Here is a 13,465-nt window from a genome sequence, read left to right on the forward strand (position 1 = left end):
CCACCTCCCTGGGGCCCAGCTTTCAGCTCTGTACCTGATACACTGGTTTTCTATAGGGAGAGGGTGGGGCAGGGTGGACACAGGTGGGGTAAGAAGTTCCCCTGAAGATGAGAAGTCCTAGGAGGGAGGGAGTAGCTCAGCACCGAGCTGCAGAGGCTAGGCTCTCTGGCCAGGCGGGGCCGGAAGCTGGAGGCCTTCTTGCCTACGGGAGGTTGCGGGAGGGGGGGCGGGGCGGAGCGCTCAGGGCTGGCTCCACCTTTGGGCCCTGATCCTGGAGCCGGGCTGCTGACAGAGATACAAGTGAACCTCCTCTTCCCTCAGCAGTCCCTCTGTAACTGCCTTCGGCACGCCAGGATCAGAAACAAAAAAGGTCAAAGTTATTTACAATAGCAAAGATGCACATACAATACATACATATTTATAGGAAACCAAAGTGACAAAGAGAGGAGAGGTGGAGACACCCACCCCAGCCTTGGGGTCCTGTGGAGAAGGGAGGGGAGGAAGAAAGTGCATTTACACTGGAGCCGCCTCCTTTCACCCGCACTGGCTTGTCTGAGGGCACCCACACATACAGGCGCGCGCACATACGTGGGACGAGGGGGGCCTTTCAGATGCAGTCAGCATGCTTAGGAGACACAAGGCCTTGAAGGGTTGGGCTGAAGGGAGGGGAAAAGACACTGAAACTTGACTCCAATCTGAGCAGACCAAGCAACATGCGCATCTCCCCCCCGGTCTTGGCTGGAGCTGTCTCTTCAACCGCCTGCCTCCACCGCAGGGAGGAGGTTTGGGCTCTCCCCACCCTGAGCCCTGCCTCAGGCCAGTCCCTAGAGGAGGAGTCGGGACGCGGAGGATTCGGTGGTTTGGACAGCTACGGTCCTGGGGACGTGGCCGAGTCTGTCGGGCCGTCTTCCAGCGGGGCGTTGTGGCCTGCAGGGATGTGGGGATGGCAGTGAGGGGCTGGCCTCTGAGATGACCCTCCCTCTGTGTTCCGCCTGCAAAGTCCTCAGGCTTGTGAGAGCAGCTCTTCAGTGCCATCCTTCCGTGACAAGGCATTCTCCTCCTCCAGAAACCCTGGAGTTCCCTGTGTGACACGGAAAGGGCTGCGTACTGAACCCCACTTCTGTTCTGTCGGCCCCCAAAGCCCCACGGGTAGGTATGGGTCTGTCTTCCTAAGCTGGAACACAGCCATGGCCCTGGCCCATGCAATCTGCTTCTGAACCACTTATTAAGAACAGGTTTCAGATGTGAGACGAGGCTCCCCCTGGTTTGTTATCTCCATAACCCAAGGGAAAAGAGGGTTCAGTTATAAGTTTCCCAGTTTTAGGGGAGCTTCCGTGGGCCTTCCCTAAAATGACCTCTTTCTGAAGCTGAGGGAACGAATGAATGAACTGTACTCAGGGGGAGACGAGGCCCCTTCTCAGAACTCCCGCGTCCTCACACTGCATGGCAGTGCTTCCTCAGGAGACGGAGGCCTTCTCCCTGCACACCCCACCCCAACCCCGGAGGACTTCACTCACCGTCCTCAGGGCAGGGCCCCAGTTCACAGCTGTCCCTGGAGTCAGAGGCCAGGTGCTCCTTGGCTGGAGGGGACAGGGAGCTGTCTATCCATCTAGCTGCCTCTGTGTGGAAACCGCCCACAGGCGTGGTGCCACCAGACGACTCTCCCCCGAGGGACCTGAGCAGCTCTTTGTGGGCCAGCTCCATGTCCTGGAAGAGTTGTAGAGGGACATCTGCTCTCAAGCCCCTCTGTTCATGAGCCCCTGGGGAAGGGGCAATGCCCTCTTATCCGTGGGGTCCAGGGGATGGGGTTGTGCTTGAGGGCGGCTGGGTGGGCTGAGGGTAGAGCCCCAGGCCACGAGCTAGGGCTCCCATGGAGACACACTGTGTAGCTCACTCGTGTGGGTGATGGGTCTCGGCGCAAGGGACTGAGGCCTCCAGGGTCCCAAGCCCTTACCTTGAGCCTGTTGAGCTTGACGGTGAGCTGCTCGATGGTACGGAAGATCACGCCCATGTCCCTGAGGGCCAGGCTGGGGGGAGAGCGGCCCAGGCGCCTTTGATCTTCATTGCCTTCCCGCAGCGCGGGCCGAGGCGCCGGCTGCCAGGCAGGGAGGCCATCGGGCTGGGAGGGCCCCACGCGTGCCCCCGAGGGGTCAGTGCTTGAGTCCAGGGGTCCTGCCGGCATGCTCACGTAAAAGCAGTTTCCTGTCCCCAGCAAGACAAAGCGATTAGGAGGCAAACAGAGAGGAAGTCTAAACCGTCTTCCGCTCCCCTGGTGCTCCCCAGGCCGGCTGACGGGGCCAGGGAAGCCATCCTGCAGACGCGCTCGGAGTAGGCTGGCCTCGTGCTGCCTACCAGTCTCCCAAAAGCCCCTCTCTGCCAGAGAGCCTTTGAGATGGCGACTTTGCTCAGCTTGGCCCAGAGCAGGGGAGATGCTTAGTGGTGGAAGCTAAGGGAGAAGGGGCAGGGTGGTCGCGTTTCTTCTGGGAAAGGGGAGCGGCTCCCATTCCCTGAAGGAAGGGTAAAGAGGGCGTGGGCTGGTTTTAGGCACTACCTCCTCAGGCTCTGCCCCATCTCAGGCTCTGCGGCTGAACTTCGACACGGTGCCCTGCCCCAACTGCCATCTATTTCACGATCCTCGAGGTACCTCAACTCATCAGAGGGGGTCGGGGACACACAGAGAAGGACGTAAGGCTGACTGACAGGGCAGTAAGCATAGGTAAGTGCCCAGGAGCCTGGAAGGCCACGTAAGCCCTTTTCCACAGTGACACTGGATGGCGGCTAGTGTCGGGGAGAGGTGGCTCGGAATGTCGGGCTAAGGGCCCTGGGCCCTGGGCCCTGGGCCAGGCTTCCCCGCCCCCTTTCATGACTAAGCAGAGCTGCTTGACCCTGCTGCTTTGAGCCGCTCTCGGAGAGGGGCTGGCACAGGGTCCATCCTTCCGTCTTCAGGCCCACGTCCTACTCCTCACCCATTCCAGACAGTTCAGGGAGTATGTACGGAGGTGTGTGGCCACGTGAGTGCAGGCAAGGGTCTAACATCTGAAGCCCAGTTCTGCCCCCGTGGGCCTGCATTCTAGCCCTGGCCTGTCTCTGGCTCCAAGGAGAAGTTCGTTACCCGTAGCCTTTGCTCCGCCTTCCACTTCGGGTGGCTCAGGCTCTGACTGGCCACTCTCTGGTAGCGCAGGGACAACTTTGACACCACCACCAGGGACGGTAGAGACTGAGAGAAGGAGAGGGAAGGGAGAGAGAGTAGGAAGGAGAGGGAGAAGGAAGGGGGGAGGGAGCGGGGGTGGAGAAAAAGGGAAGAACAAAGTGAACGCAAGATCACACATGATTATACCCCGGGGAGCTGAAGACAGCCGCTCCACCAATTCACCAGAGGAGAGAGCAGGGAGGTCAGGTCCCAGAAACCCAGGAGAGAGCACACACCTTGGGCAGATGGAAAGAAAAATGCTCCTGGAAAACGAGGCAGAGCTGGGCACTAGGGGAGGAAAGGAGACCCCCTAGCACTAACGTGGACCCCCCCACCCCCCCACCTCAACCCCTCGAAAGCATCCCGCGCTTCGGTTCATCTTTCCTGCTGTGCTCCTCAGACCGGGCTGCCCTCTCTTCAGCTCACTCTTCCCTCCCTCCCCCGAGCTCTGGCCAGACAAACCTGCCCTGAGTCCCCATCCCAGCCAGTCTGGGCTTTTCGTGTCTTACAGCCCGCCGGGCGCTCATTCAACACAGCCCCACACTCCCCATGCGTCTCCCCAGCCTTGTCCTCAGCCCCTAGTCTTGGCTCCACCTCTAGTCCCGCTGCCACCTCCATCCTACACGCCAATTCCTTCGCTGCTATCTGGAGTCACCGGCTGCAAGAACCCGCCCTTGTCTTTCTGGGAATGAAGCTCCTGAGAAGAGCCCCACTTTTCCTTAGAACTGGAAGAGCAGTGAAAAGCGCTAGCAGAAACTTTTATTGACAGTTGATTTGTGCCAAGCAGTAGTGATATCCTTACATTGTAGAATGAAGTCCAGAGGTGATTCAGATTTTTGCCTAAGGTCACACGGGTACTAAGTGACGGAGCTAGGACTCTACGCCTAAGCTGTACGACCCCAAAGCCTTTGCGTGACAGCAACATGTCTCCTTCCCCCAGGATCTGGACGAGCCTCTGCACACATGGTTTGCAGGACAGAGGCGGGGAAGGAAGTAGCCATCTGGAAGACTCAGCGCTACCCTAGCAAAATTGGGCGTGTGTCTCCCCAGTGGACACCTCAATTTCTTGTACCTTTTCTCACAACTTTGTAACTTCCTGTCGCCTCTGTGCTCGAAGCTTCTTCCTCTGGGTTCCTGTCCAGCTCAGGAGATTCCCAGATCCCAGAATTTCTGGTCCTTGGGGGCAGGTGTTCCAGAGAACAGAGAGCCATGTCCTCCTGCTGGCCCCGCTCTGGCCCTGAGAGCGGGGCATTGTCCCCTTCACCCCCAGTGGGAGCTCGCCCTGGGGAGCCTGGGTCCCAGGGGTGAGAAGTGATGCTGATGACGGAAGCTGTAGGTGTCAGGTCGTCCTCGGGCTCCCCGGAAGTCTGTGGGTCCACGGGGCGAGCAGGCAGCAGGCTCCACAGGATCAGGTGCCGCAGGTTCTCCACTGGAGGGGAAACAGGGCGATGGCTTCCTGGAGACAGGACTACACACCTCGCCAGTCGGGGGAGGGTGCAGAGGTGGCAGGAGGGCCACTGCTCCCCTCTCCCGCAGCCTTCTTGGTGAAACTGCTTCAGTCACAGGGTGGAGCTGTGGGACTCGGGCCAACCAGCTGGGTGGGTGGGTGGGGGGACAGGAATGACAATTGTCTCTCTGCATCCACCTCTCCTCAAACACAACAGGGAGAGCCTTTGAGCAGGTAAGAGAGGGGGGTGTCTGCCATGGTGTTCACAATGGCCATGCTACTGACGGTTGGGGCCATGAGGCACTCACCGTCCTCCAGGGCTGCATCGGCGAGTCCTTCCATGAACAGAGGGCCTGGGAGGGGCAGGAGGATGGGGTCCCTTGTCCTGCTGCCCCTGTTCTCTCCATCCAGGGAGGCAGAAGGGTGAGGCAGGGTACCCAGCTCCTCTTCTTCTATGCTGCCCTCCTGCTTGGGGCCCTCTAGCAGGACCGGGTGCTTCCCTTTGACCCTCTGCTGGGGCCCAGTGCCTGTTTTGGATGGGAGGACAGTGTAAGACAGGGAAAGAGGGAAGGCACGTATGGGCTGATCCCAGGCCCAGCTTTGGGTTCAAGGGGCTGGGAACACTGCCTGATTCCACAATGTTTACTGAGTACCTACTATGGCCAGGCACTGTCCCAGGCTCTTGGCATACATCAGTAAATAAAACAGAGATCCCTGCCCTACGGAACTTAAATTCTAGTGGACGGACATAGAGAAAAATAAAATAAGTAAATTGTCTACATAAATAGAGAAGTGCTACAGGAAAGAAGAAAACATAGCGCAGGGTGTGGGAGGTCAGGAATGCTGGTATTAAACCGAGTGGTCAGAGAAGGTCTATTGGTGCAAAGCTGACACCTGCACAAAGACTTGAAGGGTGTGCGGGAGTTAGAAGCATTCTAAGCAGAAGGAAACAGAAAAGGGAACCCAGCCAGGGAGCCCACCGGGGAGACTTCTCTCTAAACATGAGACCCTAAGTTATTTCACATAAAAACTCAACGAGAATTCTGTCTGAGACCCTCCTGCCCCTGCCAACCCCATCCCGGTGACTGTACCTTCAGCCCTTTGGGCTCCCTATCCCTGCCCCCACACGGCTCCTGTTGCCTGCAGGTCTGAGTGCATTCTGCTCTCCGTTAGGCACCCCCGGACCTGACCGCCCCTCTCTTCCTCCCCTGCTCGATACCTGGCACCCAGAGAGCCCAGGTTGAGAGCTCTGTTCAAGTGAGCTGGCCCACATTCGCTTCAGCCTGTTCTCTTTCCTCTTCCAGACTCTTTCTTCCTCACTGTTTCTTCTCTACCCTTATCAAAACCTCACACCTCTGGCCCCGACAGCCCTCTCCCATCACCCCCACAGGCACACCTGACCACCTCCCTACTGTGCCTACGGAAAATGGAATGGGTTGGGCTCCCAAAAAGACAGCTCAGGGGACTTACCTCCAGGTACTGTCTCAGGCTCTGGCTCACTGCGGAACACCTCGGAGTCATCCAGTCCTTCCCTGAGGGAAGAAACAGCCCAGGGTGAGAGAGGATCGCCTGCTGGGAAGTCTGGCTCTCTGCCAGCCAGGAGGAGGTGGCCATGTCGTGAAATTCCACTCGGGCCTCCTGAGTTGGGATGGGCATTGAAGGAGCAGGGCCCAAGGAGGGAGGGGTTTAGACTCCGGCACCTGCCATCTGGCCGGCAACCCGGAGGGGAGGGTGGGTGTCGGCCAAGCTTCTCCTGGTCACGATTTTATACCCCCCACCCCACTTCAGGCACAGTCTCTACTACAGCCGAGTGGGGGGCTGCGGGGGGAGAGCAGACGGCGACGGAAGGCAGAGATGTGAGGGTACCTTCCGCCACCTGCCCGCTGACGTCTGCCGCTGAGGCTGCCCATCCCCAGGGGTGAAGGGCTTAGAAGCAGCAAACGAGTGGCCTGGAGTGGGGATGCTGAGGGGGCCTGGAGGGCTAAGCACCTGCTGGGTGTGGGGCTCTGGTGGGCTGGCTCCTGGGGGCCTGAGGGCGGCGGGTGGACGGGCTTTGGGGCGGCTCCAGGGTGCCTGGTGGCGTTCCGCACGGCCTCTTCTAAGAGCTCCATCCATCTGTTGTTCAGCAGGAACAGAGAGGACGGGTGATGAGAACAGGACCGAGGCACACAGCCTCTCCCCTTACCGACCCCCTGCGTCAGAGCTGCGAAGCCCTTCGCCAGGCCCTGCTCTGAGGACCCCCTCTGCCCAGCGGGGTCCCCTTCCTTGCAGAGCTGACTGGCTGCTCACGTTGGGTTGGATTCCTCGCACCTACCGATTACTGAACACCAGCCCTCTGTTACTCGTGCTAAGCATTCTACATCTATCTCTCTCTTTTCTTAATTAATTAATTAATTTTTGGCTGCGTTGGGTCTTCGTGGCTGCATGTGGGCTTTCTCTGGTTGCGGCGAGCGGGGGCTACTCTTCGTTGCGGTGCGCGGGCTTCTCATTGTGGCGGCTTTTCTTGTTGCAGAGCACGGGCTCTAGGCACGTGGGCTCAGTAGTTGTGGCTCGCGGGCCCTAGAGCGCAGGCTCAGTAGTTGTGGCTCACGGGCTTAGTTGCTCTGCGGCGTGTGGGATCTTCCCGGACCAGGGCTCGAACCCGTGTCCCCTGCATTGGCAGGCGGATTCTTAACCACCGCGCCACCAGGGAAGTCCCTCTATATCTCTTCTTTCTCTCAAAATAACTCTCAAGAGGTAGCATTATCCACATTTCGCAGATGAAAACCCGGAGTCTGAGAAACTGCCTGACTCAACCTATCTCCTCCCACCGTGCCACGCTGCCTCTGGCTGGCCACTGTTGGGAATACAGGTGACTGAATGCCCCGGGTGGGGATGAGGGTCCCGGAGGCAAAGGCCTTCGAAGAATGTGGGCATTTGCAACGCTTGATGGGGGAAGGGAAGAAAAACCCCAGGGGAAAGAAGCGGGGCCAGAGAAAGGAAAGCAGCCTCAGAAAGGCTGGAAGACTGCTGGGGACTCCTCCTCCCTAGGGCAGGCCTGCTCATGGGGTCAGGGGAGGTGACACTGTAAACCTCTCTACTCCTGTCTTATCTCCCACTTCCCCTCAAGGCCCCGTCCTGTGAATGCTCTGGGGCACAGCCCTGGCCTCCCTGTCCACATCCTCATACACCACCCTGGTCCCAAGGGGACGGCAGTTACATGGGACCCCCCCGCCCCCGCAATCAGGCAATCCTCACGTGTTCTTGTCTGATGACGTCAATGCCACCAGCTCGTAGATCTGGGGCGGGCCCAGCTCGGAGGTACAGATAATGAAGAAGGCCCGTTTATCTGTGTGAGAGAGAGAAGGCAGACGGGTCTGCATTGGCGGCGGCAGAGGCACGACTGCAGCCTGAGCCGAGGCGGCCAGAGTGCGGACTTGGAGTCCTCGCCCTCGGCCAGCTAAGAGTGCAGCGCCGGACGGACCTGGGTCCTCAGAAGCACCTGGGGCTCACTCACAGGGGACAGAGGCAATTCTGGGTCCCCTAATGCCATCTTCACAGCCACCCCCATGACCTCTCGCTTTCCGAACGGCGAAGGCTGAGGGGTGTACGGTGCTCAGGGTTTATAAAACTGCATCACACCCATCCTCCCTTTACACCCCGTTCCAAGAGACAGACCTCACCCCCCGTGTTACAGATGAAGGAAGCGATGAGCCCAGAGAATCTGGCTGCCTGGCTCTTGCTCCAGAGCCCTTCTTGTACACATTCTGCTTCTCACTGAAATGCTCTGAGCACCGGACCAGGCTCTGGACTGTGGGCGCGTCCGTCTCTGCAAGCGAGCTCTGCCCGTCACTTTTGCAGCAGGAAGGCTTGTCCTGCTCTTCTCTGCCCAATTCTGCTACCTCATCCTCAGTGCCCACATCCCATCCTGCCTGAACCACGCTATCCTCCCTCATCTTGGTCCCCCTCCTACCCATCACCCTACCCCACGTCGGACCACATCCTCCTGCTTCAGTGAGTCAGGGCTGGGAGGAAAGGAACACAGGTGGGCTGATAAGTTCTGTACAGCCCCAGATCGGCCGCGCACCACCCAGTGCTCGCTGGACACGAGTAACAGGGCTCACGGCCCCGGGGTGTGGGCCGGCTGGGACTGTCTCCTCACGGGTACCTGTGGCCACGGAGCGGATGAGCACGGCATTGAGCTTGAGCACCGGGCTGAAGGTCTGCTTGCTGTCCGAGGAGCCCACGGCTGTCTTGCTGTGGCACTTCAGCAGCAGCTTCTCATCCTGTTTCTGCAGCAGCACGAGGAGGTCCTCCAGCAGCAGCACATGGAGGTCTGGAGGGGTGCGGTGCTTGTGAGGTGTTGTTCTCTGTGGCCCACTCATCCCCCATGAACACATGGGGTACCAGAGGCTCTTGGACTGTCATCTGCAGGATCTAGGCAGCCCTGGAGTCTGGTGACCTCTGACTGCTTTGTTTTTGGTCCTTCCTCCCCGTGCTGTGCTTAAGGAGCCCTGAGCTCTCATCCCCGGTCGTGTTTCACGCTGCCTCCTTACCATCCCTTTAGAGCACCGGGTACAGGGCTTATGATCCAGAGAGGGAAGAGCCCAGGGGCAGTGCTCTAGATTCCCTCTTGGCCCCAGTCCCCTGGCACTTACCCAAGGTCTTATCTTTGCTGATCCTCCAGGTCAGGGGCCCCTCATGGATCATCTTTCTGGTTGTAAGATCCAGACTCTGTTAAGGAGACACCATATATTCAACAAGTATCTGAAAACCTAGACCTTGTGCTGAGGTGCTGGGCATCAGTGGTGAACAAGAGTAGTCCTTGCCCTCACACTCCTGTGGGGGATGCAGACAAGTAAAAAGGCAACTACAGAGTCACGTGCCACATGCCGTGCTGGGGGATATGCCGATGGTTCTGGCAGGGGTCTCTCTCCCCGCTACTACGTGCTGTGTCCTCTCCCAGGATCACTCTGCTTCACCTGCCCTTTCCCTCAGCTTTGTGTTCTCCCGAATGACCTTCACCTTTACCTTGAGTTTACTCCCATCCCCCGCTCTCCCAGACTGAGTTCGAACATCTAGCCTCTATGGTAGGGCTGTCTGCCCTTGTCTATCTCGGGATGGGGTGACAATGGTAACCGGGGCTGTGTGTATTCCAGGGCCCCCGTCGCGCCATCCTATCACAGACAGGCCCGGGTCTCCTCCCCTCCACCTCCTCCAGGTCCTGACTGGAGCTCTGCTCCTAAGGGCGCCCAAGAGGTACGTGCGCCATGTGGGGCTGACGACGCCGCAACCTCAGCCTCCTACCTTGAACTCCGCCGCCAGGGGGTTGCTGGCCCTCTCCAGGGAGGTGGTATCCAGACGTTTCTGGTAGCCCTCTAGACGGTGCCGGTTCTCTGTCTGCTTCACTGCTTCATTCACGTACTTGAGAATTTCCCGGCACTGATCCCGGGCCCGGCAGAGTTTCTCGTGCTCAGAGGTGCCACCTACCCACGGGGCAGAGAGGAGGTGGTGAGGGCTCCTGCCTGAGAAGTCTGTCAGAGCCTGAGCGTGCCTGGCTACCGACAGCCGCTGGCCAGTCGCCAACCAGCAGGGATGGGTGGAGATATGCCACCCTTGCCTAACTTGGACCTCAATCGTAAGGACAACTTACACTGAGGGTCCTAGTGTTTCAGACCAAGGCTCTGAAGACACCGATAGCTCTTGGGAACTCCTGCCACAGCCACTCTACAGGTGTGGAGGACAGGAACGGGGACAGGGACTGTGGGTGATGACAGTGATGGGGTGTGTCTCCCTCTAGGAACACCTGCTCAGATCAGGTTGTGGTTCTTCCCACTTCTACACACTGACGCCAGCATCCCACACTTGAGGGTGGTGGAAGCTGCTCAGGATCCCAGGGACAGTGACAACCTGCGGTTAGACCCCCCTGTCCAGCATGGTCCCCTACTCCTGTGGAGTAAGCACGCATGGCTGTATCTTTTGTGCATCGCACAGAGACGTCCAGCAGGGGGATCAACAGGGCTAAAATCCGGCCACAGCCTCTGGCGTGGGACCACGATCCTCAGAGGAGCCAGGGTGCCCTCTGTGCGCTAACCTGTGTCACTCAGATGCTTCCCTCTGATCTGCACAGACGCCCCACACAGGCCAGAGGCAGCCCTTACCTCCTCCTGCTGCTCAGCACATTGACAATCGTTACCTTCTTTGAGAGTGACCATAACAACACAAGGACGAAGACCCTGAAGACCAGAGAGGTCAAGTGACTTGCTAAGGACACAAAGCAAGTCAGTGCTAGAACCAGGGTCTGAGCTGCGGGCTGCTGCCTCCCAGGGCCAGCCTTCCGTGAGCCCTACCCTCCGTGTGCTTGATGATGTTCTCCAGCAGCAGTGGGTACTTGGTGAGCCGCTGCATCTCAGAGATGATGAGGTCTCTAAGCTGCAGCCGCCGGCACTGGGGGTGGCTCTCAGCCTCCTAGACACGAGGAGGAACAGAGGAAGACGACAGCCTGGGTTACGAGCTGGCTGTGAGCTCAGGACACGAGGACCGTGCGAATGCCGAGTAGGGCCTAATCCCAGAGGATCGCTCAGAAACGGAGGTGGCAGCTTCTTGCTTAAATATTTAGGGGAAGGTTGGTGGGGGCAGGAAGACGGTAGCCCAAGAAGGGGATATGGTCAAATAAGCCACGTAAAGCAGGTATTATTCCCACTTTATAGACAAGGAAACTGAGATCCATCTAAGTAGATACAGGCACTGGTAGGTGAGCGGGGCCTTCCGATGGCCAGTCCCGTGTCTCCGTCTTGAGAGCGAGTATGTGTCAGTGTTTCTGAAGAGGGGGCGTTGGGGAGGGTGTGGATGGAGCAGCAAGTTGCCGTTTACCCTCCCCTGTAGAGAGAAGAGGCCAAGCGCCTGGAGCTGGGGGCCAGGAGCGGAGTCTGGGAGATTGTGGGTGAACCCGGTTAACTGTCCCCCTCCGCCTCATTGGGTGAGCTACGACTGAACTGGCTGCTTTCGGTGGCGATGAGGCGAGGCCGAGCGTACCTGCATGAAGAGCTGGAACCGGCTCTCCTTGCGCTGCCTGGTCTTGATCAGCTCCAGGGCGATGGACTGATAGGAGCAGAACTGCGCGGCCACCTGCTGGAGCTCCTCCCGGGCGGGGCCGTCGAACTGCGAGGCAGAAGGGACACCACATGGCCCTGGCCTCACACCCCTGCCTGGGACAGCTCCCCCCCACCTCCTCTGCCACCTCCTCCAGGCCTGGGCAGCCGTACCCGAGCCAGCATGAGGTCACTGACTTCTTTGATGATGGGGCCCTCCTCCCGGAGTTTCCTCATGGCTTCACACCAGGAATCTGGGGCAAGGAGAAAAGACAGAAGTGCCTGGGGTTGAGCCGCATGGCCAGGCCCTTCATGACGAGAGAAGAGGGATCTGACGGCAGGGCCGTGGGGCAGGGCCTCAAGTCATTTCACTTGTGGGGGGCTGGTATGCCGATGTTCAGGCTGCACGTCAGGTTCTCCCACCAAAGAGGGCTGTTGGGGGCTATCCGCTCGGGGGGTCCTGGCATGCGGGCAGAGCTGGGGCAGAAACCTGAAGGCTGGCCAGGGAAGGGGGCAGGCGGGGTGGGCTCCTCACTGTGGATCTCGATGAGCTCGGGCAGGTTGGGGAAGAGCCGCGCCAGCTCCTCCCGGGGCAGCAGGCCCTCCTTCTTCATCCGCTGGTAGAAGATCAGGTCAAGCACCCGGAGTGTGCGCAGATGGGAAGCCTCTGTCACAAACAGCTCTGAGCGGGGGCAGTGACAAGAAGGGGCAGAAAGGCAGAGGGAAAGCCCGTCAGCAAGGATCTCGTGGCCTCCAAACCACCTTTGGTGCTGGTTTCAGATGGTGCGACAACTCCTCTCTCCCCAGGGGCCGCTCTCGCCCCCAGGCCCCCCACTGTTTTCTCTACCACCATCTGCGCCTGAGGCGCCCTGCAGCTGTTCCCGCCTGAGTCTCACCGTTGATGACCTCCTGCCGGTCAATCTCCCTCTGGCTTAGCCCAGCCACCACGTCCTTGCCCACTGCATGCTGCCAGTTTTGGGCGTCGGGCTCTGGCTCCAGGTCAGACAGCTGGCCCAGATCATCTTCTAGGAGGTTGGGGAGGAGGGCATCTGTGCCGAACCCCAAGCTGGGGGACTCAATGCTCCTGGGGGAAAACAGGCAGCTCAGCGTCACACGGAGCAAAAACTCAAACACGGGGTTTGTCCCTCCGCCTCCTGCCCACCCTGCTTGCCCAGGGCCCACGGGAAGCCAGTGGGCCACGAAGAGGAGCTGCACCGCCAGCTGGCCCCTGGAAGGGGAGCGGGGGCAGCTGAGCACGGCTGGGACACGGACACCTAACAGAGGCGCTACGGCACCCATCACTCACCTGCGGCCCATTTTGGGGGTGAAGGGAGGGGTTGGGTTCTCAAGAGACCTGTGGAGAGAATGTCAACTCTCAGCCACCCTCTGCTCCTGCCCGGCCCCCAAGATATCAGCGGGCTGAGCCCCTGAGCCCCACCCACCTGGTGGAGAGGCTGGAGGCAGAGGACGAGGCTGACTGGTGGAGGCGGGCGGCCTCTGCGGCCGCGTCCATGTCCACGTCGCTGCGAGAACGGGGCACGTTCTCTGCCTTCCGGGACCGCTTCATCTCCTCCCGGCCCTTCAGGCTCTCAGAGCGGCCCAGGCGAATCTCTGAGCGAGAACTGGATGGAGGGGGCAAAAGACCTTGGGGTCTTACATCTGGCCAGCTTTGACCTGCTGCCCCATCTCAGGGGTGCCTCAGCGCTTCCACCCCAAACACCAGACCCAAAGGGTCCCAACTCTACAAAATCCTTCCTT

At 59.4% G+C, this 13,465-nt stretch overlaps 1 protein-coding gene across 1 annotated transcript in view; it reads right to left on the bottom strand.

Moving 5' to 3' along the window:
- Positions 1-868: 868 nt before the first annotated feature.
- ARHGEF11 (Rho guanine nucleotide exchange factor 11) overlaps positions 869-13,465 on the bottom strand; it is a 47,939-nt gene continuing 35,342 nt past the window's right edge. Inside the window, exons 23-41 of the mRNA XM_065897138.1 lie at positions 13,150-13,329; positions 13,014-13,061; positions 12,604-12,791; positions 12,243-12,389; positions 11,882-11,961; positions 11,652-11,777; positions 10,967-11,084; positions 9,924-10,102; positions 9,275-9,350; positions 8,785-8,952; positions 7,875-7,965; positions 6,627-6,752; positions 6,108-6,169; positions 4,946-5,164; positions 4,263-4,619; positions 3,113-3,217; positions 1,955-2,202; positions 1,518-1,707; positions 869-927 (exon numbers count right to left, since the gene is read on the bottom strand). Of these exons, the coding sequence (XP_065753210.1) occupies positions 869-927; positions 1,518-1,707; positions 1,955-2,202; positions 3,113-3,217; positions 4,263-4,619; positions 4,946-5,164; positions 6,108-6,169; positions 6,627-6,752; positions 7,875-7,965; positions 8,785-8,952; positions 9,275-9,350; positions 9,924-10,102; positions 10,967-11,084; positions 11,652-11,777; positions 11,882-11,961; positions 12,243-12,389; positions 12,604-12,791; positions 13,014-13,061; positions 13,150-13,329 (2,767 nt within the window). The remainder of the gene's footprint in view (positions 928-1,517; positions 1,708-1,954; positions 2,203-3,112; positions 3,218-4,262; positions 4,620-4,945; positions 5,165-6,107; positions 6,170-6,626; positions 6,753-7,874; positions 7,966-8,784; positions 8,953-9,274; positions 9,351-9,923; positions 10,103-10,966; positions 11,085-11,651; positions 11,778-11,881; positions 11,962-12,242; positions 12,390-12,603; positions 12,792-13,013; positions 13,062-13,149; positions 13,330-13,465) is intronic.

This window comes from Phocoena phocoena, chromosome 1 (assembly GCF_963924675.1).
Source record: "Phocoena phocoena chromosome 1, mPhoPho1.1, whole genome shotgun sequence".
Lineage (NCBI taxonomy): Eukaryota > Metazoa > Chordata > Mammalia > Artiodactyla > Phocoenidae > Phocoena > Phocoena phocoena.